General features: G+C 51.0%; 1 protein-coding gene across 4 annotated transcripts in view; it reads right to left on the bottom strand.

The window, feature by feature from the left end:
• Window positions 1-329: 329 nt before the first annotated feature.
• BCL6 (BCL6 transcription repressor) overlaps window positions 330-25,429 on the bottom strand; it is a 52,061-nt gene continuing 26,961 nt past the window's right edge. The window contains exons 1-10 of one of the 4 annotated variants that reach the window (XM_019463479.2): window positions 23,880-23,987; window positions 13,206-13,244; window positions 12,189-12,360; window positions 9,975-10,196; window positions 7,340-8,311; window positions 6,621-6,805; window positions 5,026-5,193; window positions 3,783-3,913; window positions 3,528-3,665; window positions 330-1,548 (exon numbers count right to left, since the gene is read on the bottom strand). In XM_019463479.2, coding sequence (XP_019319024.2) covers window positions 1,405-1,548; window positions 3,528-3,665; window positions 3,783-3,913; window positions 5,026-5,193; window positions 6,621-6,805; window positions 7,340-8,311; window positions 9,975-10,196; window positions 12,189-12,349 — 2,121 coding nt within the window. In that variant the 5' untranslated portion in view covers window positions 12,350-12,360; window positions 13,206-13,244; window positions 23,880-23,987 and the 3' untranslated portion in view covers window positions 330-1,404. Of the gene's footprint in view, window positions 1,549-3,527; window positions 3,666-3,782; window positions 3,914-5,025; window positions 5,194-6,620; window positions 6,806-7,339; window positions 8,312-9,974; window positions 10,197-12,188; window positions 12,361-13,205; window positions 13,245-14,397; window positions 15,469-15,898; window positions 16,423-23,879; window positions 23,988-25,429 lie in introns of those variants that run through there. The other 3 variants (XM_019463481.2, XM_019463480.2, XM_053903550.1) reach the window with 3 other exon arrangements.

The raw sequence follows: 25,429 nt of genomic DNA, 5'->3' as shown, positions 1-25,429 counted from the left end.
ACTCGGCCTAGAGGGCTGAGTGAAGAAACACAAGAGAACCAGCCAGAAAGAGAGGTGAGAGACCCATCTCACCTCCCCTGCCTGAGCTCCTCACGGCCCGGGTCTGGAGCCTGCGGTCCTCAGTCCATCCTGGTCTGGGGGCCAACAGCGGCTCCGGGCCCAGCTTCCAGGAACCAGCCCCAGCCTCGGCCCCTCTGAGGCCCCCCATGGCCAGCAGCCACTCCTGTCCTTGAGCATCTCCCACTAGGTTACGAGCTGAGGACACCAGACCCATTTGAGTCCTGAGTCCTGATTCCAACACAAGGAAAGACCTCCGGAACGGAGCCAACTTGACTTTTCAACGTTTTATTCTTGTATTTGTACAGCTATATTTTACAACGCGGTAATGCAGTTTAGACACAGCCAAACCCTGTCTCCGGAGTAGTTCTAACACAAGCATGACGCAGAATGTGATGAGACAAACATTCCCAAAGAGAGCTTAGTTAGCGACGACTTCAAGTCCCTGTGTCTGCCTACACTTCAGAAGGGATGGCGTGCTCGTCCATCACTGAAAACTTCCATGAAAAAAGGCACCGTAGGACACGTTGTACAGGTATATACAAACCGAGAACTAGAACAAAACTACACATTTTTCCTTCGGTAGCTTTTTTTGTTCTTTTTGTTGTTTTTTTTTTTTAATACACACTTTGTAAATTGTAAACCTTCACTTGCAAAAAAATACAAATACACTGAGGCATTTTAGACAAAATATTTTCTTACTTATACAGATGCAATACTTAAAATATTCTCTTAAGTGCTCTTTCTCAATAAAGATTCTCAGATCCGTGTCTGCCTGCAGATACAAAATCGAGCCTTTAACACAGTTTTATATTTTTAATATATCTTTTTTAGGTTTATATATATTTATTTTATATATATATATATTTATATATTTACAACTCTGCCATATATTCCTTCACCTTTGGTTAAAAAAATTAAAGCCCTCTCTTTGATAACATACCGAAGTCTCTTCTTTTAAAAGAATGCACATTTACATACAAAAGAAACATCTGTTCCCACAAAACATATACATTCCTCATTTTGCAGACCAAGTCAAGTCAGAACTTTTGCATACTCCCCCCGCTCTGATATATAAAATGATTTTGCCTTTTGCTGACGTGGTTTGCCTTACACATAGGAGAAGAAGCAATATTATTTTCTTAATGTTTTATGGCAGTAGGGGAAGGGGAGCTGCCTTGGCTCCCGGTCCCCCCGCCCCTCCCCCCCCACCCCAGCCCAGCTATGATTTGCACTAGTGGATGAAAGAGGCACTACATCATGGGATGAACATCGTAAAGTGTTACAGTATCCTTTGGGTAGATTTCTGAGAAGGGACTCGAATGGAAAGCATCAACACTCCATGCTTCAGCAGGCCTTGGGGAGCTCCGGGGGCAGGTCAGTGGCGGACACACGGTACTGCACCTTGGTGTTGGTGATGGCGCCGTGCTTCTGGCGCAAGTGAAGACGCAGCTGGCTTTTGTGACGGAAATGCAGGTTACACTTCTCGCACTGAAGGAAAACCGGAGGCAGACTGTTAGCTGTCATCAACCCAGGGAACATGTCATTGCTCAGAGACCCAGAGAAGGAGGGTCTCCCTCTGAGAGATCTGGGTAGCTCATCCCCCTCCAAGGCCAGGTGGAGAATTCTGGCTCCAGCTAAGGGACACATAAGCTTTGTGCAAACGGCCCTTCCCTGTCTTCTAACGTGTTCCGATGCCGCGCGCGCTTTTCCCCACCCAAGCACATCGTTTCTTCCGTGTGCCTTGGTTTTCCTTTCTGTAAAGGACTGAGGCAGTGCACTCTGAAGGTCACTGTTACCTCGACATCTGTGCATCTAAACTGCTAGCACATATTTATTGTATTCTTCCTGTGTACCAGCACCATCCCGACCCTTGAGTGGATCTGGTAACTGAGCACAACAGCCCCAGGAACACAGCTACGTCCAGGCTCATTTTGCAGATGAGGAACCAGAGGCACCGAGAGGATGAACTAATTTGCCCAAGAACAAAATGCAAGTAAGAAGATTCTCACTCTGGGACTGATAAACAGTGGGTGAAAATAACCACATGTTGCCGGCTCACATTTGTGACACGGGTTAAGCACTCATTGGTTCGTTCTTGTGCCCAGCCCTACCTACAGTGACGCCACAAAGCCACCAAAGTCAGCATCACCTATCAGAGTAGTTTCCACACTTGTAAGCCGTGGGACTCTCTTTTCAAATTAAATAGAAACTCAAAAGGCAAAAGGGACGGCAGGATTCAAGAACCTCAGGGTTGTAAGGGGATGGTTTGGAAACTGCTCATCTACAGCATCCTTCTCAGGAAAAAAATTGTGGTCCACAGCGAGGGTCTGGGCTTGCCTATGGCCCCAAAAAGGTTGGTGTCAAAGTCAGAATAAGAACCAGACACCCCAGCTGCCCAGCCAGTATCTCCCCCGTCAGTGGCAGAGACTGGCAAAATGATTTCTAACTGGTGAAGAGCCAGATGGTAAATACATCGTGATGAAAAGACTGCCCCTGTAGTAGGAAAGTACCCAAGGACAGTACGTAAACAAAGGAGCATGGCCGTGTCCCAGTAACACTTTCTTTATGGACGTTGAAAATTAAATTTTATATAATTTGCACGGGCCACAAAATATTATTTCTTAATTTTTTAGCCATTTGAAAATATTAAAACCATTTTTAGCTCATGAAATGTTCAGTAATAAGCCCGCAAGCCATGGTTGGCTGAAACCTTGCTCCAGAACACTATGATTCCAGTGGCCCATTCACGGCATCGTGTTGTGTAGCTGGCCACCTGCTCTTTCTTAAAGTGGCCTTTTCTCTTTTTTTTTCCTTCTGTCACCACATTTTTTTTGTTTGTTTGTTTATTTGTTTCTTTTGAGAGAGGGACAGCGCAAACAGAGGAGGGGCAGAGAGAGAGAGAGAGAGAGAGAGAGAGAGAGGGAATCCCCAGCAGGCTCTGCACTGTCAGCACAGAGCCTGAAGCGGGGCTCAAACCCACAAACCGTGAGTGAGATCATGACCTGAGCCGAAATCAAGAGTCGGATGCTTAACCGACTGAGCCACCCAGGGGCCCCATCACCACACTTTTCTGATTCTCTTCTCACTCCTATAGCTGTTCTTTCTCAAACACCTTAGGTCCTCTTAGGTAGACAGGTAGCCAGCCCAACATAGACGCAAATTGTAAGAAGCCAGTTAGTGTGGAATGAATGAATGACTCCAAAATCAATAGATCTCTAGTCTGGACCTCTGTCCTAAGGCCCAGATCACCTAGCCCATTACCCTCACTTTAAAGACGAGCAAACTGAGACATAGCCAATGTCAAGCAGGGTGTCTTTGACAGTTAGGCCCAAACCAGGTCTCGTGACCTTTAGTTCAGTGGTCATCCCACCGTGTGCCTGAGATTGACACTAACAGCTCTGCTGGCTGCACCTCTACCCTCAATCCCTCCCAGGCAAGCCCACGGGGGTGACAAGAGGCTCACATACATGGTAAGGTTTCTCTCCCGTGTGGATTCGCAAGTGGCTCTTCAGAGTCTGAAGGTGCCGGAAACGGGTGCCACAGATTTCACAGGGATAGGGCTTCTCTCCAGTGTGGATGAGCACGTGGGCACGGAGGTGGGCCACCTGAACGGAAGGGCAAAGCATGAAAGGCTCCGCTGGGGCGGGCCGCGGCCCCCGCCCCCGGGAGCCCCTCGTCAGCACGCGGAGGCGGAGGGGTCCTTTCCCCATGGCCCTGCTCACTTGTACAAATCTGGCTCCACAGGTTTCGCATTTGTAGGGCTTCTCTCCAGAGTGGATTCGAGTATGGGTTTTCAGGTTGGCTGGCCGGTTGAACTGGGCTCCACAGATGTTACAGCGATAGGGTTTCTCACCTATTACCGAAAGGAAGGGGATAAAGAAAGCCATATTGGACAGAGGTCCCCGCAGTCCCGGGTCTCTGGATCTCAAAGCAAACTGCCCTTCCGGGGGCCACCCTCAGCGTTATCTCACTTGGAAGATGTCTGAGAGAGGATCCAGGGGCCTGCTTCCTGGCCACCACCCCCAACACGCGCACACGCACCGGCACAGGCTGCGGGCGGCCAGGGTCAAGAAGCAGGCGGGGACAGAGCAGAAACAACACAGGCGGTGGGAGAGGGAGGGAGGGAGGGGGTTCCTCCCGGGAGGCCTTGAAACCGGCCATGTCATGAGGATTATCTAACTGCCGACTCAGAAGAGTCACTCTCCTCCTCTGGACCTCAGTTTCCCTCTCTGGAACCTGAGGGGTGAATTTAGACGATGTAGGAAGGCTCTTCTAGCTCTCGCCTTGGCTAAGACTGATACAGGAACCAAACCATTCGCCAGGAAGATACAATCAGACTGCTGTAGTTTGTCTTTTGGAGAAGACATGCTTTTCTGCTTATGGCAACTACAGCTGGACTCCATGTGCGAGAGGGCCGGGGCCTGAGTCAGAGTAGATGCTCAGGTGGAGGAAGCCGACAGAAGGGCTGAGCCTTCCTTCATGGGAAGTTGCTGGGATGACGGACACATTTAAAGTACCAAGGGAGAATCAACTCTGGACGACAATCAGGTCACTGGAAGCTACGTGGTAAAGGAATGGAAGTCGATCAGGAACAAGCCCTTGGAGGAAATCATGAGGCTTTTTAAGTTTTTTCCCGGCTTTACAAAAGCCAAACCTCCTTTGCCTCTCTCAGCCTTAGTTTCTTCGCTTGTACATTGGGTTAACTTTTCTGACTCCAGCGAAGGGAGAGACACAGGACAGAGCTTCTCAGAGAAAAGACAAACAATACAGGGAGTGGAATGAGTCACCAAGCAAAGACGTGACAGGTCTAGGCCCACATTCGGGTCAGGACGGGGCCTGCTCCCTGCCTCAGCCCGCCGGGGACCAGGGCCCCACTCTGCTTTCTCTACGGTTCTCTCCCCATCCTGGTCCCAGTAACCCTGACCAGCCGAGGTGCGGTTGGGGGGGCGCGGGGCAGGGCCATACCCGTATGCACAGTCTTGTGGCTGGCGAGGTTGCCCTTGTAGCGGAAAGAGGCCTGGCAGCGGTCACACTTGTAGGGTTTGTCGCTGTGGGTCTGCAGCGTGTGTCTCTTGAGCGAGGCCTCCTCAGAGAAGCGGCAGTCACACTCGTTACAGAAGAAGGCCCCATTCTCTGTTGGGAGGCGGGGACGGGGACACCAAAGTCACAATGAGGAAGGGAGGCAGGGCTCCGAGGTCACTTCCTCCCTCTGCGGCTGCACTCAAATTGATCCCCAACCTCCATCCACCCGACGCTCCCGAGAACCCACAGCCAGGGGTCTGTGGCGTTTTCTTTTTCTTAGCATTTAGAGTCCCAGTCATGGAGGACAAAGGAGACAGATTTGAGTATTAAGGTACAGGAGGGAAACAAACCAACGGGTATCTACACGGCCTGTGCCAGCTTCAGGAAAGCTCAGCGGGCTCTTCCTGTCTAGAGAGCTCTGACAACTGACTTTTCTTATCACTGCATAGTTTTCTTGACATTCATACACAGGAGCCCTCGAGCAAAACCCTTCACCTCTCTGAGCCTGTCTGTGTCTCCATCTCCAAAGTCAGGAGAGCAACCCCCCTTGGCCTATCTCACAGGAGCATCCTGTATCACGCAAAGCATTCTAGGAATGTAAGATATAAAATCCAATGACACTTGGAGGTCATTAAATGAGGAAGTAATGGTGAATAGGGTCACCCTGTATCTCTCTCTGGATTTCATGTCCCCCAAACACTTCTGTGAGATTGGGAGAGCCAACAAGGATGGGAAGTAGAAACAGCGGCCTAGACAGAAGGGACAGGATGCAGAGAAAAGGCAAGTGGCCAGGGGGACAGATGGGGACAGTCCCTGCTCTCCCAGCTATACATCCATGACCCTGTGCCAAATCCCTCAGTGTGAGGGACTGATTTCTTTTCCTTTTGTGCTAACGTTTTGAAAATGACGTGTCATGGCAGGCGGTTCACCCCCGAGTAGGTATTACTGGGCTATCCTACTCCAGCCAGAGCTTGAGGGAAGAGATGGGCTTTTATCTGATAAAAACTGGGGATGCCAATCACAAAGTATCCAACACTTCGATTTAATAATTCAGTTCCACTAATCTAATTCCGCTAACATTAGCCGAGTTGCCTACTCCATGCTAGAAATTCTCTGGGATCTGTGGGAGACGCAGGAATGATTACGGTCGGCTGCTTGTCCTTACAGAATGCACGGCCCACCAGGGGGGAACTAACACAGGTCAGGCCGTTGGGTCCCCAGCAGCCGAGAAAGCTCTGGGAGCTATAGCCAGCCCCACAGGTTACCTTAGCTGGAATGCAGCTGAAAAGGCTATTTGGTCATTCTCTCCTAGCCCAGATGAACTCAAACACCCTATCCATCGCTCCGGTCTGCCTGGTTCAAGAGGCCAAGAGTGGGGTGATGGACTGGTGATTGTCAAGTGCCAGTGACCTTCCAGTCGGGGACTTCTCCCAGTTGGTAACAACAGCATACGTGAAATGGAAACGCGAACCCCACGGGCAGAGGCAGGGGCCTTCCTTCTTCCCGGCAAGGGAAGGGAAGGAGGGAAGGGGACTCACCACAGCTGGAATCCGAGTACTCAGACTGGGTCTCTCCCATCTCCTCGGGGAATGTGGGGCCGGCGGTGTGGAGGCACATCTCTGCGTGCTGCGGGGACTGAGAGCCGCAGGATGTACACTTGGGGGGATGCAAGTAGAGAGGCGAGTGGCTCTCGCTGCTGCTGCGGGGGGAGCCGGTCAGGGACCTGTGAGCAGGAGGAAAGAGAGCCTCAGCAGCTGGGCAGCGTAAAGCACCCCACTTGGCCTGGACGCTGCCCCCTCCCTTCCTGTGCTCAGGTGAGCCCAGAGCTGGGCTGCCTCGCTCTGGATGCAGGGCCACGAGAGTTATCCTCAAGCCTACCTCTAAACAACGTACGCCCTGAGATCCCTGACAGGGTCACAGTGGGCCAACACCCCGACCCAGGCCAGTCCCAGTCTGCAGGCTAGCTCAGTCCAAAGCGGGGGCGAGATCGCCCTGCCCTGCCAAGACCATAGAAGCTGCCCTGGGGATTCATGAAATGCACTTCTGCTGCCGAGGGGATTTTCCCACTCTTGCTATGACAAAATAGATCAAAGCTTAATATGCTTCCTTACTTAGGCGAATTCAATCAGTGGGTGCTTACTGCACACCTCTAACATACTCAGTATTCAGGCAAGAAAAGAACACAGCCCCGCCTCCATCAGAAGAAGTGACCGCGTGGGAAGCCCTGACCCCAGGCCCGGACTGCCTGGGAAAGCACCTGTTGACGATGTTATTGAGCCGGCTGGCCTGTGGGATGGTGGAGTCCTCCCCGCTGGCGCTAAGCTTGGTTGGGGACTGGAGGTCAAGGCTCTCGGGCTCCATGGGCGGCTGGCAGGCCGGCGGGGCGGTGTAGGCTCGAGGGGAAAGGCGGCCCAGCTCCGCCTGCTCGGGCCCCTCTGGTTTGGCATTCTGGTTGAGGCTGTTGAGCACAATGAACTTGTACTTCTTCCAGTTGCAGGCTTTGGGGTCGGTGGGGCTCTTGGCCGGCGGCGAACCGGAGGTCTGGAGAATGCAGGCGTTCTTGCTGCTGCAGGACTCCGTGGGCGAGTTGGGCTGGCAGTCAGACTTCTGCGGGCTCTGCGGACTCACCAGACCCTTCCGGTTCAGGGGTGCACTGGGGGGCTCGAAATGCAGGGCGATCTCATCCTCGGAGGAGGGCCTCTCTTCCTCCTTGCCGGCCTTGTCACAGGGGAAGTATGGGGCATTCCGGGCTGAGGGGGCGGCCGGCTTGGGGCCCTCGGCCACGCCGTAGTGCATGTCACTGCGTGCCTCCTCTGGGGCGGCCTCCTTGGGCGAGTAGATGCTGCTGTGGCACACGCTGGGGGGCATCTCCATGGCCGGCCGGCTGTACTCGCCAGGTACGGGCCTGGCACTATCACAGGGGAGGGCCCGCTCCTTGGGGAAGGGGTTGGCCACGGGCATCCGGGCATCGCGCAGCTCCTCATCGGAGAAGAGGAAGCTGCTGACTGGGAGGTGGCTGTACACGGGGTAAGAGGCTGGCGGGGTGGACAGGCCGCTGTACAGGCTGGGGGCAAACGCCCTGCTCTCACACCCAGGGGCGTTCCTCAGCGGCAGGTTATTCTCCATCACCTCACGACCCCGATAGGCCATGATGTCTTGGGGCATCAGCATCCGGCTATTCAGAAACTCGTCACGGGGAGGCTTGATGGCAGGAACCATCTCGGCTTCACTGCAGGAGAAAACAGAGAGGGGACATGGGCCTCCAAATCAGAGCCGTTGAACAGAGGGCTTTCCCAGTGACCCCGGCATCTGTAACCACATTTGTGCTTGGGCAGCTTAGACGTAAGGGATGTGGCTCTGGAGGGGGGAAGGACTTCAGTTACAAGGCCTTTATGCTAGGAACCCAGCAATCTAGCCCGCAGCGGGGGTGACGAGACCCACAGAAGGGCAGCGAGTTAGCCACACAGTCTGTGCCTGCTTAGACGTGACATCTCATGTCTAGTCACACCAGTATACATGCGTGTGCATCTGTAAGTCCTCAGATATCCTAGAAGGGAAAGAAGCTTTGCCAGCCCTTATCTCGTCTCACCCAGGCAAAATCCTGCAAAGGGAGAAAGGTATTATCGTGCCCATTTTACACACACAGAAACCGAGGCTCAGGGAGGGAAGGATTCACGCAATCCTGGTGCCACGTGTTCTGAGGGTCCGGGAAAAACTGGTGCCCTGTTGAAGACAGGCCTCAGCCTCTGTGCTGGCTAGAGTCCTGGGCAAGTTGACTTTGGAGGACGGGTGGCGGATGCCCGTCCTGGAGGCCGTGGCTCTGAAGCGGCCAGACCTGCTTTCCAATTCTGCTGTGCCACTCAGCAGCTCCGTGAGCTGGAGCGAGTTATTTAACCACTCGGAGCACGAGGCCTGACCCAGTGAAAGCACTGGCAAAGGACAGCAATGATGCTCCTGCGACCATGATTACCCACAGGAGACAATGAGCTCTCACTGCCCGTACTTGAAGGGACATTATGTGGGCGAAAAATAGGCCAGCTCAACATGCTCATAGTTAACAGAGCTAGAACCAATGAGCAAAGGTTAAGGGAGCCACATTCCGGCTCGCCATAAAGCGGAGCTTTCTAACCGGCCAGGGGAGACCGTGTGGCTCTGAGAACACTGGGTTCCTGGCTCCTGGAGGTGTTCAAACAGAGGCTAGCAACCCTTCTGTGCGATAAGGGGTGCAATCACCCTAGAACAGCTGAATCAAATGCTTCTAAAAAAGTCAAGCCCTGAGTCTCTGCTCCACTTAGCCAAGCCCTTCACTTGATTGGCTCTCAGGTTCCTCACCTTTAAAGGACGGTCATGTCTGACCGGCCCTCAGGTAGGGGATTAGACCCAGTGAACTCAGGGTGATTCAGTAAATGGTCCTCTCCAGTAGGAGCCCGGCAACGGCAAGGTAAAAGGTGAGTAAAGCAGCCCACGGTCTGGTAGGGGAACTAAGGCGCCTATGTAAATCATTGTGACGGAAGTCTAAAGGAGAACTCAACTACATATGCAAATAGTTAAAACAGAAAGAAGGTCTGAAGGACAGGCCAAAGGCTTAGGAACACAGAGGAAGAGCTGGGGGAGGAAGAGTAGCCATTATAAAAACATCCGTGGGTGAGGGCTGGCATCCAAGCTAAGCCTGACAGGACGGGCGGGAGGAGAGGACACGTCAAACGAATAGAAGAAAGCAGGAGGGAAAGCACAGGGCTTCTCTGGAGAGCACCACCTGCCTGGAGCCCAAGAATTAAGAAGGCGGAAGTGTGCCAAAAATTGTGGAAATGTAGGTTGTGCATATCACAGAGGATCCTGTATGCAAGCGTTACCAAGGCTCTCTGAAGGCCTCCAACCCCGCGCCAGCTCACCTGGCCTTGATAAACTTCCGGCAAGTGTCCACAACGTGCTCCATCTGCAGGTACATAGCCGTAGCCATCACGGCCATGATGTTGCCCTCCCGCAGATTGAGCCGAGACGTGTACATGAAGTCCAGGAGGATGCAGAACCCCTCGGGGTTGATCTCAGGATCCAGGTTGATCACGCTAAGGTTACATTTCAACTGGTCTGTGAAGATGCTATAGAACAGGCCGCTATAAAACAAACAAACGTCTCACTATCACAGACAGAATTTGCCATCAGTTACAGTCAGTGTCAGGGCTCCGCTCTCTCCCCTGGGCCTTGCTCCAGAATTTCTGTGGCAATTAATAATAACTGCCATTTATGGAGAGCTAACTAAATGCCAGACAGTCATTAAGCACTTTACATACATTATCCTGTGTTCCTCACAACCTTGCAAGGTAGATATTATCATTCTCCCCTTTACGAATGGGGGGACAAAGATCAGAAGTTAAATGATTTTCTCAAAGTCACAGAAGCTATTTTCCTTATGGTCTTAAATGCATGGATCATCAGAGTGAAATTCGGCGCTCATTTGCCGTTACCATTTTTAGTCTCTAGCTTTGAGATAAACATTTCTCTTCCTATGATCCTTATTTTTAAAATGCCATTGTATGTTTTTAGAAACAAGTTGCGTGTCGATGAGAAATAAATAAAATGATGCCTACGTGTACAGTCTACTGATCTGCTAAACGTCTATAGACTTCCGTAAGGTCAATAGTCCTCGAAGACACAAGTGAAACTTCAGGCCATGACTCCGGCTACCATGCTGTCTGATGGAGGAAAGAGTACTCAATCACAAGTCAGGATTCTGGGCTGTCGTCTGGATTCTGCTCTTTCTTAATGGGTTGCTGGAAGCAAGCCAGACTTTTACCAGGAAGTAGCTGTGCAACCTTGGGTGAGATACTTAACTTCTCTGCACCCTGCTTTCCTTATCTGCAAACCAGGAGCCACGGTGTCTACCTGACAGGGTTGCGGCAAGGACGAAAACATAAAGGGTACATAGAATGATGCCTGGCACACAGTAAGCACTTGGTGAGTATTTTCTATTACTTTCATTTCTCTATAAATCTCTGTTTTTGCCACTGTTAAAAAATAGGTGTTTGGGACGCCTGCGTGGCTCAGTCGGTTAAGCGTCTGCCTTCAGCTCAGGGCATGACCTCACGGTTCGTGGGTTCGAGCCCCGCGTCGGGCTCTCTGCTGTCAGCGCAGAGCCCGCTTCAGATCCTCTGTCTCCTTCTCTCTGCCCCCCCTCTCAAAAATTAAACATTAAAAATAACAACAACAACAAAAACCAAAAACAGGTGTTTGCTGTAGATGTTGAGTGAGCTCTCAGCTAGCAATAGAGATCCCTGACTTTATATCGGCTCACCTATCTGCGTCTTTGTTTCACTGTCTATAAAATGGAGGTAACGCCTCCATACCACAGAAGGCCACTGCAAAGATCCAGGGAGAAGATGTAATATAGAATCGCTCTGGGGGGCCACTGGGTGGCTTGGTCAGTTAAGCGTCTGACTCTTGATTTTGGCTCAGGTCATGATTTCACAGTTTGTGAGTTCAAGCCCTGTGTCGGGCTCTGTGCTGACAGTGTGGATGGAAACTGCCTGGGATTCTCTATCTCCCTCTCTCTCGGGCCCTCCTCTCTCTCTCTCTCTCTCTCTCTCTCTCTCTCTCTCTCTCAAAATAAATAAATAAACTTAAAAAACATAGTTCTGTGTACGTGAAATACTTGGCAAATATGAAGAATCGGCCGGCTCACTCTTCCTAACTTACACATATACACCCTGAAACACCCATGGAAATACAGCCACAGGATTAAACGCACGTAGTTACAGAATAAAAGGGCAAAAAGATATCAAATTCACTTGCTTACAATATTGTCAGCCCCCCTCTGACTTCTTCTAACTGGAGTTATTCTCCATGTTATTGTCCAAACACATCCTTTCTTGGGATAGTATACGATTTCTTCTCCCTCTATTCCCACAGAACAGAAACTCTTTCTTCCCCAGAAGCGTGTGCATTCATTCGCTCCCTGGGAACCTACTCTGCCAGGCCACGGGCTGAGGTCTGGAGACAAGTGCCATGTAATTCCGAACACAGCCAAAGGCCCGCCTGTTCTGCCTCGCTGCCCGCCCACCCTGTCGGCTCCCCTTTATACATCCGTCTTTCCCCTCCAGACCCCTCACCTGCAGGCCATGAGGACTGTCTTATGGGCTCTGAACTGCTCGCGGCTCACCACGATGACAACATCGGTCAAGATGTCACGGCTCCGCAGGCGGTTAAGGTTGAGAAGAACGTCGCTGGCATGGCGAGTGAACTGGATACAGCTGTCAGCCGGCGAGGCCATTTTGTCTTCACCTGGAAAGCAAAGGGTCAGACTCTTGTTGGTTCCCCAGCACCCAACTCCTGTTTGCCAGGAGTGTGAGAACAGGAGCCTCGGCCTGCTAACATGTGGGATGTAAACCGAGGTCCCTCGGGTTTGGTCTTCGACCAATTTGTGGCCCATCTCTGGGCATCTGTAAGATGAGAAAAATCATGTTTATCTAACAAGTGGGACTAGAAAAAAGCCTTTCGGGGAAAGCGGACGTGAATGAATATCTGTGGAGCGCTTTTCCCACATACCAAATACTCGGCCGGGCACTGAGAGGCAGTAAGTGTGTGACAGGGGAGAGAAACCACACTTGGAAGGTTAGCAAGCCAGCTTTACCTTTTGCTAGCTGTGTGACATGGGGCAGACTGTTTATTGTTTCTGGGCTTTGGTTTCCCCAAACGGGGGGAAGTAATACCTATGTGTTTGTAAAATTTAGAGATATGTGCCTGGGCTATAGTAGGTTCTCAAAAATCACAGCTATTCTTGTCCGAATCTCATTTCCTTATCCCAGCCACCATCTGTTCTCTCCTCTTTTAGGCTTTAGAATTGTCTGAATGTACTTCAAGCACCCAGCGTGCTGCTGGAGCATAGTAGGTGGCTACATTGGATCCGAACCAAGAAATGAGAGAGGGTGTGAATGATCACACGACGGTGAAGACAGTCTAACACGGGGGTGAGTGGGTGAGGCCTGGGAACGATGCAGAAGGGAACTGGCTATTCTTTATCTCATCTAATGAAAAGTGGCCAAGTTCACAGCAACACATGCATTGGCAAATTTCAAAAGAAACAGTTTGTCCACAAAGTTTTAAAGCATATAATTAGATTTACTTACCCAATGCCTTGATTCACAGTCCAAAATGTTGCTTAAAATCTGCAGGGAAGAGAAAAAAGCAAAGAGAAATTGATTTCATGAATGTTAGATTGTCCACTACAGTCTTATTTTAGGACACACGTATTTGGTTCTACTTTGATAGCTGCAGCCTGCCAGCTGGAGCGGTTTTACCACAAGCCAGCAAACATTTTTCCAGGTCTGCGCTTGCGGAAACAAAGGCACCCAAAGCTATGCAATAATAACGTTTTTATCCTGACTACCGGGAACGCAATTGCACACATTAAATACACGTACATATACACACACCGTTCCTGTCTCAAAGTAAAAAATGTATACCAACCAAAGCCCGCCCCCCCCGCCGCCCGAGTTTATGGGAAAGAAAAATACAAGAAAAGTGGTTCTTTCAATATCAATGAGAATGATCCTTCAGGGGGGCCTTAAAGATGTGGACAGTTTTCAAAACCTGCTAAAATATTATCTTTCAAGTCTTAAAATGATTTCTCAACGTCTACTGGGTCAATATCGTTTATCCCCATTTCGCTGCTGACAAAACTGAGGCCCAGGAGTTCAAGTGGTTTGCTTAGGACAAAAAAGGTATTAAGAAACACTTAATAACCACAGGATCTGCAGAATACACCCCGAGATGGCTTAGCTATGCTTTCCTTGAGAATCTTCGTCTTTTTCAAAGTTTCTTCTTTCCCTCCTGGGTCTGAGACCATAGTACTACAAACTTCCAAGCTTGTGCTCCCTCTGCTGGTGAAAGATTTAATTGTGTGCTTTGACTGAGAACTGGCCAGGGAGGACTCATGGAATATGTACCCGCTCCAAACTGGTTTCTCTGAAACAAAATAATTTTAAAGCACAGGTGTAGGACTCTTATTTATGATCACATGTGGGCTGCAAAATAAAACAGTATCTGAATCCTTTTCAGCTCCCCCCCCCCTTTCAAAATCATAGCCCTTTAGAGCTATTTTCCGGGTAAAGGGGCCTGAGGCCAGGGAGGTCATGTTGGGCCACGTAGATGGTTAGTGGCCCGGCCCTAGGTCTTCTGGCTCAAGTTCCTGTCCCTTTTCCAAATCAGCCTACGTGCTGTAGAACATGCAAGACAGCACCCTAATGTGGGTGAATCTCATTCTTAAGTTCCTTCCCCCACACAAACACTTTGCCCCCATTCCAGGCTGCTGAATCTTACCAAATGAGCACTCTAAAATGAGAGGTTTCCTTGAGTCTGTAACCAAACACTCTGACATTTCTCTGTGGTCCCAAGTGCCAGTCACTCAATCCCATCGGCTTCAAGGTTAGTGTGTGCATGTGAGTGAGTGAGGATAAGGGAAGGGAGTGGGGGAAGGGAGAGGAAAAGAAGGAGAGGAAAGAACCTATTTCCTCCTCTCCCCATCCTAACTCAAGACGGGCAATGAAAAATACACTGAACTGTCCTAACCAAAGTTCAATGATTGTCTCTGTTGAAAAAGAACAGTGGAGACACGTGAGAGGTTCATTTACAAACCGTCTTCTCTTCCCCCGGTGCAAAACATCCCTGAACACTTCTGGAATATCTAAGGCTCTCCTTTAGCCAGCTTCAACCACCAGCTCGCTTGTGGATTTCCACTCACAGATTTTTGGAACCACAGGAAGCCCAGATCTGCCATTTCACCTTGACAAGTGGCAATGACTCACTCCATATGCAGATCGAAGCAAACAAACAACACGTTCCCACCTCCTGCCCCCTGCGGGTGGGGTGGGGGTGGGGGTGGGTCTGTCAGCCAGGCCCTGGGGCTGGGCACTTTTCATTCTAAACCTCTGCCTGGCTTGGTCAAAAACAAACGCACATACACTGAGGCTCACATCCTTATTAAGCCCACCTCTTCTTCAGCTGGGTCTATCTTAGGGGGCCTCACAGCTAGTGAGTGCGTGTTACGGTGGATGTGGGAAGCAATGCCTCCCTCTATTTGCCACAAGTGTGGAAGGACCCCTAGCAGCTGCTTTGTTTCCTACAGACCACTCAGGCCTTCCCCATCCATCATCGTATGTGATCTTTATAACAGCCCTGATTTACTGGGGAGGCCACCGACGCTTCATGGGATAAGCCTTGCCCAAGACTGAAAGCTAATCTCCAGCAAAGTCCTGGACAAACTCTGTCTTACTAAGCTTCAGCCGGAATCCCATGGACGCCACACACAATACTCATTACACAGAAACAACCGCCAAAAGAACAGGGCTGTCAAAGGGAAACTGACAACTGCAAGGGCCCAGACGTGGGCTCCCCCCACCCCTACCCCGCCCCAGCCGCAGTAACCACGAAGTGAGACCTAAATATTGTCTTTCCACCCACACACTTTCTCTCCTCTGCCTTTTCCCTCGGGATTTTCAATTCGGCACCTTGAGGAGAAGGCAGATCTTTTAGAGGAGCTGGAGAAGAAAAACGAGGGACCCTCTCCCTGTACAAAAGGCAGAGAGGGAAGAGAAGGCAGCCGAAGGAGAAGGCAGAGAGACAAGAGAGGAGGGCAGAAAAGAACGAGAGCCAGGTTAAGAGAGAGAGAGTGAGCCAACACGAAAGCCCCCATCCACCCTTTCCCTGTCTCTCCCGCTCGGCGGGCACTGCGCTTCCTCTCACAGGCTCACACGGGCACAAACCGGAGCCCTGCGCGCCACAGCAAGCCCGGGCAGATGCGCCCACCCCGACCTTACCGTACCTGCCCGCCAGGGACCGCCCACCCCCGGGCGTTCTGTGGGCGCCGCGGCCCATCTGCCTCGAAGCCCCCGCAGGCGCGTCTGAGGCCCCGTGGTGAGATCGTGGCAACCTTTAATTTGGTTACATTCAAATAAAACGTTTCGTACACTTAGGTAGCTAACATTGTGTGTGCCTTTTTTTTTTTTTTTTTTTTTTCCTGTTACGCCGTCAAGGCAGTGGGCAGTGAGGGGAATGGCACAGCCCTCTCATTCCCGGAACGTAGTCGATCTCAGCTCAGCGGATTTCACAGAACACTCTCTGCCTATCGCCGGCTCCAACGAGAAGTAACTTTCCAGGAAGCTGCCGGCCCCCGACGGCCGCCAGGATCGCTGCCTGCGGCGCGAGGGCCGCCGGGGATTCACCCGGGGAGGGGGGGCCGCCCAGGGAGGCTCGCGGGGAATAGGCACACTTTCCCCTAAATCCCTCGCGGCGCCCGATCCAGGATTCTGAGTTCACGCGGTCCAACCCTTCCCCCACAAAAATTTTATACATGGGGAAAGTCGCACAAGTGAGTAGCAGAGCCGGTCCAGAACCCAGGAATTCGGGTCCAATCCGAAACTCATTTCAGGACTTAGAATTGCCTAATTCTGGTGTTTGTTTGCCTGGTGCGTCATTTATTTATTTATTTCTCTCTCTTTTTTTTTTTTTTTTTTTTCCCTTTCTCTCTTTTTGCTTGCTCCACCCCCCCACTCCCCTTAAGGGGCTGGTTATAGGCCAGGCGTCAAAGTAGAAAGATGGGAGTCCCTAGGACTGAGGGTCTCCAGCCAGTGCGCACCAGCCTACCTGGAGCAAAACCAAACCGAAAGCCCCTTCCGCCTACGTTGGCAAGTAGGGGAACCCTACTCAGCTCGGTTTCCGCCCAAAGTCTTTAGAATAGGAGCTGCCAGGCCAAACCTGGCTAGGTTTCGGGATTTCGGAATCCGATTTCTCCGAAACACGTAGAGACGCGGTTAGGATTGCGCAGGGACCGGGGCGCTGACCCCAGCGCGCGCATGGGCGCGCTCCTGGATTGCCTAGCTTTCTCATGGCCTTCCTCGGAATTATAACCCCTGGGCGCCCTCTCCTAAGTGGTCTTAGTAGTGGGCTCCAAGAGTAATTTTCCGGGGCGAGGGGCACGAAAGACGTAGCCCCTGAGGCCATAGTCCTCTCCTAAAACCCGCGGGTGGTCTCTCACTGCGTCGCGCATCCCATCAGCGGCGGAGGCGGGGTCTGGGCGGTAGGTAAAGACTGGGCCTCGTCCGCCTCATAAAATCTTACTTGGAGGCTTTCTCATCCCTTCGCCCGGTGGAATAAAGGTGAAAGCGAAGGTTGAAATTTAATATGGAGTGGGGTGAGTATCTAGGAAGGGAAGTTAAAATTAAGTACATGCACTTATTGGAAATTAGGAGTCCCGTGGTTCCGGGAGCTAAAACCTAATCATGTTTTACCGCTGCTTGACACTAGAGAGAGCCCTCCATCAAGGCTAGAAACCGACAATATCCATGTAGCCCCGCCTCTCCTTCCCATTGACCTACTTTAGACACAGGCTCCAGATTTGGAGAATGCCTTTCACATCCCCACCCCACCCCCACCTTTCTCTATCCCGGCCGGCCTTTGGATTATTGGTAATCTAATAACACCAATAACTCTCTGAGAAATCCAAAGGAGAATCTGGAAGTGCAATGCACTGTTTGGGGGGGGGGGGGGGGGACGAGGAATTTTAATTAAAGCTGGAGCTGCCGTAGTGAAACCAGCATCAGGGCTCTTGCCCAAGCGCTCCCTTTCCGCGCAGCTTCTCAGCTAACTGGCTGCTCCAGTTTAGCCACAGTGGTCCAGCGATAGGGGGTGGGGTTAAACCGCGCGCTTGTTTTCGTTTTAAGGGAGAAACACTGTTCGCTCTCTTGACTGGGGGGCGGGAGAGTGGAGTAGACAATAAATGAAAGCGAATTTGATAACGCGGTAGCCTCGGCAGGCGCTTTGGATGACCGAGGTGTTCGGGGACATTATGTCCTGACTTTATTTCTATCACGTTTCCTGCCAACAGCGCTCTTTGAAGCCTGCAAGCTTCTAGGAAATGCAATAAAATAGAGGGATGTGTTTTATCATCAAGATCTGAAGAGGAGCTGCAGAAGGGACGCTCCCCATGCGCCCAGCTCGCGACAGCCTTCCAGAAAGAGCCGGCAGACAATGCCAACAAACTACGTCCCTAAGCAGAGATATCTCGGTCATCCAGGCTGGACTGGGCTCTGCCTTTGCAAAAAGGCTGCCGGGGGAGGGGAGCGGCATGATGTCCCCAAGCAAACAATGCCTTTAAAAATCCGATCTGGACAGAAGTCAGCCAAGGTCTTTATTCACCTTAATGAAGATGGAAGGCACTAACTGTCCTTGGAAAGCGATGAGTCAAACTTGACCGCTCTTCAAACACATCCCCAGATTCGTTTCCAACCCGAACAGAGGCGCGTTTCTCCGACGCGGCCTCCGACAGTTCCCGCAGTGGGAGAGGCTGAACTCGATTTCCTAGGACCAGGGAGGTGGAGACGGCAGCACCTCCCGCGGGTGTGCGTCGCCGGCGGCCGTCGCTAGGGGTCGCCGGCACCCGTACGCGCGCTTTGCCATCTTAAGTTTTCAGCTCCAAGAAAATAAAACTTTGCTTAAGAAGAAACTATTGTGGCCAAAATTCTACAGGGATTACCCCCTGCTTGTCCATATGACCCCCCTGCCATCTTCCTCACCCCCCTCCATAACTGATTTCTGGTCAAGTCACTAAGCAGCGTGGAAGGAAGGGGAAGACAGTTATTTCAGTATCCAAATGCGAGCCTGGGGCGAAGCGAGGTACATCTCTGCAAGTCTAGGGACTGGGACCTAATCACCCGCTAACACAAGCACCCTCCTCAAGATCTGAGACCGCCACCCTCATCAGTACATTAGGCTGTCCGTACCTGTCACTGAAAATCTTATGCCATACTTTCTGAAACTCTTCCAAGGCACCTGGGTAACTGTTTCCAGCTACGCTGACCTGAGACATTAAAACCATGGATCTCACTGCTGCTGCTTTCTCTTAGGTACTCCAAAGGAGCAGAGATAAACTCGTCTTTGACTTTATTTAAGTCACTGACCTGGAATTCAGAAAGTAAAAAATCTGTCCCAGTTAGGGTACTAACTCACCGGTAACAGACCACCCTCATGAGGCCTGTTTCCTCAGTTGTCAAGAGCTTTATGTCCTAGAGTCCCCAAGGCTTCCCGCCACCCCCCACACTTCACCCAGGGAGAAGCCACGGAGACAGAGAGATAGTGTATTCAATACGGGTTATCTTAAGGTTCTCTTAGTGGAGGCTGATGCCCCTCGCTGGGGGACCGTGGACAGGACAAGCATCTGGAGGATTCCTAATCTCCATCCATCTTACCAAAACTTTGGAGGCCGGATGTCATCCTCACTGGATGGTCTCCTCCTCTGTCAGTCCTAGTACCTGATGGGGATACTTGGGAGACCCGAAGGTGACAGGGGCTGCCCGCCGCCCCAGACGGGGAACTCGGCTACGATCTACCACTAGGTGGCAGACTCAGTACGTTCGAAAATTACCGCGCCTCCGCAGCCTTCCACAACCGACTGTCCCCGGCTTTTCTTTTCTTTTTTTTTTTTCTTTCTTTCTTTCCTTTTCTTTCTTTCTTTTATGATCTGTTAGGGGGAGGAGGTTGCCTCTGTAAGCAACTCTGCAAAACGTTTAATTTACTGGATGTAATTCCGTTCTTCCCGATGCGCACTCCTCTAGCAGCCACAACACGGTATCTGGAGCTGCGTTCACAAATTATACGGTGACTTTTTTCCAGCCGGAAGGGCTGAATATATTAGAAGGGAGGAAAGGGAGCGCTTGTCTTCAAAAAGCAGAGTGGAACTCGAAGGTATTAGCAGAGTTTCTTGCCAAATACTGGTTGACCCGGGAATCAACTCCTGATCCCCACGGAGAAAAGGGGCCCTGGAGGCCAAGGACAGGGCTCCACCCAGGCTTACAGCTCTCGGCCAAAGACCCCACCGAATTATGGTCTTTTGGTGGGGCTGCTGGTCACAGGCTGGGAGGCTGGGAGGCTGGGAGGACTGGGAAGAGCCATTCCTGGCTTCCAGTGAGTGGGAAGAAGAGAAAAGGGCCAGCTTCACCACAACACGGCACCCTCGGCCGGATCACTGCGGCGGCATTCCCACTTGTTGCGCAGTGCAGGAAACCGGCACGCGCCACACTATTTCAACTCCCAGAGAGCTCCAAACCCTGCTAGACTGGCCTACCATTGCCCCCACGCCGTCCACAAACCTGCGTCCCCCAGCCCAGCCCCCATATACACCACCACCATCACCGCCAGCAAAACTGCAGGACTTCCAATCACTGGTTTGTTTTTACACCAACACATTCCTCCTTCTGTCAGTGTCAGACTGGCAACAGAATTCAGGTGCTCTGAGAAGTCAAGTCCAAGGGGGAAGGAGGCTACCTCCGTCTGGAGAACCCACCTAAAAGCCAACTAGGCGACCCTCCGCGGGCGCGCGTACACACACACACACACACACACACACACACACACACTCGGAACTTCTTTGCCTGTTATGACACTATCCTAGCTGGAAAGCAACTCTTTTCCTCCCCATTTGAGAGATCTACTACAAAGTCCTTTTTGTTTTTAAAGGTAGTTTTATCTCCTTTTTCTAAAGAAAAAAATCCTCATAAGGTCATTTCACAATGTTTTTCAAATATTTGACTTTCGCAAATAGAGTTTCACCCACCGAGGGGTGGCGCTGCCGCACCACCACCTCCAAATCTCTAAGTTTTTCACAATAAAGTGGGTTGTGAGTGTGGCTACCGGGCAGGGGAGAGAGGGAAGGAAGGATTTTGACATCTAGTCCTGGCTACCCTTTTACTCAACCAATAACTGGAACTCTTCAGGGCTCAGCAAACGACAGCTTAAGAGTTTTGAGTCCCATTCCTGTCCACCAAACCCAGAATAAATTGGAGAGTCTTTTCAAGAAAGCATGGGGTAAAACCCTTCAGAACAGCACAGACGAAAAGGCCAATTGGAGAATTCCCTCTTCTGGCTTCCTTCTCCTTCAAGCTGCCCCGTTTACCAACAGCTTCTGGCCTTATTGTCACTATCAACAGACCCTTAAAACCAGCCAGTGCTTGGGCCTGCAGTATTGGAGAGTCTTCCAAATAGGATATTGGAAACTTCTATTTATAAGTGGGGGGAGGGGGAAATATTTCCCATCTACAGGTTTCTATTTCAGCCTGAGGACTCAACTGCAGCCATGTAGCAAGGGAATGCCCATCTTCTGGCACACTCTTTCCATTTCCTCCTCCCCTCTGAGACAATATCCTTTCTCCTTAAAAAGAAAAAAAAGGTATATATTTTAAAGCAAGAATGTGATTTCACCTCATTCCTTTGAGCTCATGTTTGCTACCTCCAGGAATAGCGTGTGGACTAGGGCCAGATGAACTTCAACTTGGGCTGCAGATTTACGAGGTTCTGTTCCAGTGCCAAAGGCTCTTGGTAGTAAATAGTGAGCAAAATAGATACCTGTCTCCTGACAGATCTTGCAGGCCCCCTTCTTATTTTTTAAAGTTATTTATTAAAACCACACACACCTTGCAAAGAAAAAGGGAAACTGACAGTCTCTGTAGAGGAAGCCAGTGGCATCGCTCAGAGCCACAAACTGTATTTCTAAACAGCCCTTTCCCTGGTTCCCTCTGTCCTGCTCCACTTTTTTTTTTTTTTTTTTGACAGAAAAAAAAATGCATGTATTGACACTTAGAAAAAGTAAAGAGTGACAAGATTTTCCTCCTGGAAACTATAACCTGAATGGAAAAAAAATCCATTAAAAAATTAAATTAGTTTCCTGTAGCTGGTGGTGGTGGTGATGGGGATGTCCAGCTTTCTGTGATCATCTGTGAGGGACCCAGTAACAGCTCTGGACTTTCGGTATCCTGTTTGGGGTTTTTCTCCCTGTTCAGCAGTCTGGACCCTCACCACCAAGTCTTAACCATTGCAAAAAGGGGCACCCTATAGAAAGGTCTTTTCTTCTCTCTCTTTCTTTCTTTCTTTCTTTCTTTCTTTCTTTCTTTCTTTCTTCCTTTTTAAAATCTATTGGGTTGTGTTTTTGTTTTCCATGGGAGAGTTTTAAAACTCATTATTGTAACACTAGTTCCATTTTTCGCCAGAGTTCCAATAACACAGCATCATAAAGGCAACGCAATCCACAGTTCTCAAGACACTGACCACGGTCACTACATCCCGCAGCGGGGTGGCCCCTAGCTCCCGCTGCCCAAGAGCCCAGCCGATTTTCGAGGCTCCAACTCCCCACCCGCTCCCGCCCCGGGCCGCCGCCGCCGCCGCCTTCCCCCATTCCTACTCCCTCCAGGAGAGCCACAGGTTGCAAATCCAACCAACCTCGCAATCCGTTTTTGCAAAATCACTCACAAAGATCTCCCTTTCGCGCCCGCGCCCCCTTCTCCCGCGCCAGGCCCCCCACCCAGAGCCACAGAGTGCCCTTCTCTCCTCCCGGGTCTTGCACGTAAGAACGCGGGCTGGGGCTGTTTGTTTTTCCCCTCGCCCAGTGCAAGGACCTCGAGAATCTGAAGCCTGATGTCGGCTACTCTCCGGCTGGCAGTTGTCTTTTTACAAAGCTCGCACGATGGGAAAAAATAAGACAAAATTTAGGAGAGGCGGGGAACAGCCATTGGGAGCTAACACCGAGTCACGCAGCGCCCAAAACACAAACACCGCGACCGCCAGAAATCCCGCCACCTTCCCGCTCGTCTGGGCCGTCCGGTGAAGGTTCCCGCAGTCCCCGCACGCTAAACGGCACCGCAGGTGCAAACGCGCACCCCTTTGCCACCCACCCCCCAAATCCCTGTCCCGCCACCAGCCGCTCTCCTCGGGATGGGGAGAGGGAGTGAGCGGGGTTCCTGACTCCCTCGACTGCAACATGAAAGAATAATTTTCAAAGTATTCAACATCCCCGCCCCCAGGCAAGCTAAACCTCCCCCAAAACACAGGGTAAGGGGACACCAAAACACTCGGATCTCGTTAGGAAGATCGCGGCTCTAAAAGGAAATAGTAGAAACGATACTTCAACTGGGTTTATGGGGAGGTGGGGGGAGAGAAAAACAAAACCCGAGGAGTTCGCTTGCATTTTTCCTCCCAAATCTCGGCTCGGAGGCAGGGAATCTAGAGGAGCGAGGCCGATGGAAGGGAGCCAGCGGGGCGAGCGAGCGGGCAGCCTCCCTCCCCGTCTCCCGGAGTCACCCAGAAGGACGGGAGCGGAGAAGGAAGGAGAGGCGAGGGAGAGGAGGAGGGAGGGAGGGAAGGGGAGGCAGGAGCGAGGGAGCGAGGAAGGCAGTTTGCAAGCTAGAGAAGAGGGAAAAAACACAGCCGCCCGAATCCAGCGAGATCACAAGCCGTACGCAAGCAGCAGCAGAAAGAGCGAGAGCGCGAGCGCGCGTCCTCTCCGTCGTCTGGGGCCAGACAGCCCCCAGACTTGCCCGGAGCACCCCCCCAAAACACTGTCTCGTCCTCTCGGCTCCGGCCGCCCCCTAATTCCCCTCCTTCCTCTCCTCCACCTCCTTTTCCAAAACCAAAACAACACCAGGGAGGGTGGCAAAAGCCTCCCCAAACCGGCCGATTCACTCAAAGACAACAAGAATAAAATAATAAATATATAAAAATCTATATCCTAGAGTGGGAGAGACGTGGGACTAATCTTCGGCATTTATTTTAACACCTGACAGCTAGAATAAATAAATATATACATTTATATCAATAGATACACATAGGAAACTTGGAGCCAAAGCATTTGGCAAGAGCGGAAAAAAAAAGAATTAAAAGGTAAAATAATGATCATGAGCAGCGGCGGCGGCAGCGGCACCAGCGGCACCAGCGGCGGCGGCGGCAGCAGCAGCAGCGGCAGCAGCAACAGCAATAATCACCTGGTGTCCGGCCTTTCCTAGAAACTTCTTGCATCACCACTTCTAAGAACCCCAGTTCTAAGAATCAACAGAGCTCAATTCTCGGAATTTGAGCTGCGGACTTTACCACTGCTACGTGGCAGGGGAGGACTCGGTGTCAGCTCTCCGGGACTTTTGCCTCTCCTGGCCCATGGAAAGCCCTCAAAGCCACAGTATTTTTCCAGTTCCAGGAAGATTTCGAATTCTTCAGCGTCTGGACGTCTCAGATTTGGGGGTTCCTGTTGGAGGCTGGAGGGGCCAGACGGCGTCCCTCCCTCCCCGGACCCTGCGCGTTGGTACAGCCTGCTCCGCCAGCGTCACGTGGGCGCCCCCTCTGTGACGTCGGCGTCTTCGCTGTAGCAAAGCTCGGCCTCTGGAATTCTGAGAACTAATTTGCTATTCGGTGACATAAGAGGGGGAGTGCGCTTTGCTTTCCCGGGGTCTGGGGCTAATTCCTCGTCTCTTACCCTTAAACTCGGCTCCTCGAGCTAAATACACAAAAGGGAGCGAGAGGTTCGACCCGTTGGAAAAAGTCTGTTCTGTATAGTAGCTTTAGAGGCGAGTAAGAGAAAAAAACAATAAACACCACAGCTCTTTCCAGCTAGAATATTAGGCACCACGAGAAAAATATTTGCCAAGCAGTTTTCGGTGGGTTCATTTGCTTTATTTTATTTGGGTCGGATTTTTTTTGGTTTTGTTTTGTTTTGTTTCCTTGATGTGGTGGCTTGGGATTTTTTGGTTGTTGTATTTTGACGATTTTCGGATTTTTTTGCTTCTGATTTTTGCCTTTTTCAAGTTTGTGGTGTTACGTAAATAGTAGGATCCCGCATCGGTTTGATTTTGGTGTGTGTGTGTGTGTGTGTGTGTGTGTGTGTGTGTGTGTGTGATTTTTTTCCCCATCTAATCTCTCATGCGTTTTAAAGAAGATGTGTTATTTTAATATTGATACTATTGAAAGCAGCTTAAATCTTTGATCGCATGTAACAAACCCAACCCCCACTTTTTGGGGGGCGGGCGCGGGGCGGGGGGGAGGCTGCAATTTTCTTCTTTCCCTTGGACTTTTACTGAGAGGAGGCACTCCAGCGCTTGAGGGACATGTTCAAAGGATTTGTTTTGGTTTGGTTTGTTTCTTTCCAGGACAGCAAGTGGTGGGTTTACTCTTTCTGTTATTGTTGACTGTTAGGAAATTTCTTGTTGAAAGGAACGTGTGTGTATTTGGGTATGTGTATGCATGTGTCCTACAAAATTATGTGAACCAAATACAGGTTTGTGTTTTCCTTTTTCTTAAGGTCTTGATCCCCCGCAACCCCCCCCCCCCCCCCCCCCCCCCGCCCCGGCTCGTTTCAAGGTCGTTGTAAAAAATCTCTTCTGTCTGTGTTTAAGAGATCAGCCGGAGGGAATTCTAAAGGCCTGCGGTGCCAGTATCACAGATACTGCGTGTATTTAGAACAGACTGTGCTACAACTACAGCGCTCTGCACGCAGCACAGTCTTAGCTTTCGAGCCTAGTTGGGAGGAGGAGGAGAAGGGGGA

This window comes from Panthera pardus, unplaced genomic scaffold (genome assembly GCF_024362965.1).
Source record: "Panthera pardus isolate Hobbes unplaced genomic scaffold, ASM2436296v1 HiC_scaffold_16, whole genome shotgun sequence".
In the NCBI taxonomy this organism is placed as follows: domain Eukaryota; kingdom Metazoa; phylum Chordata; class Mammalia; order Carnivora; family Felidae; genus Panthera; species Panthera pardus.
This window is presented reverse-complemented; position numbering and strand designations above follow the sequence as displayed.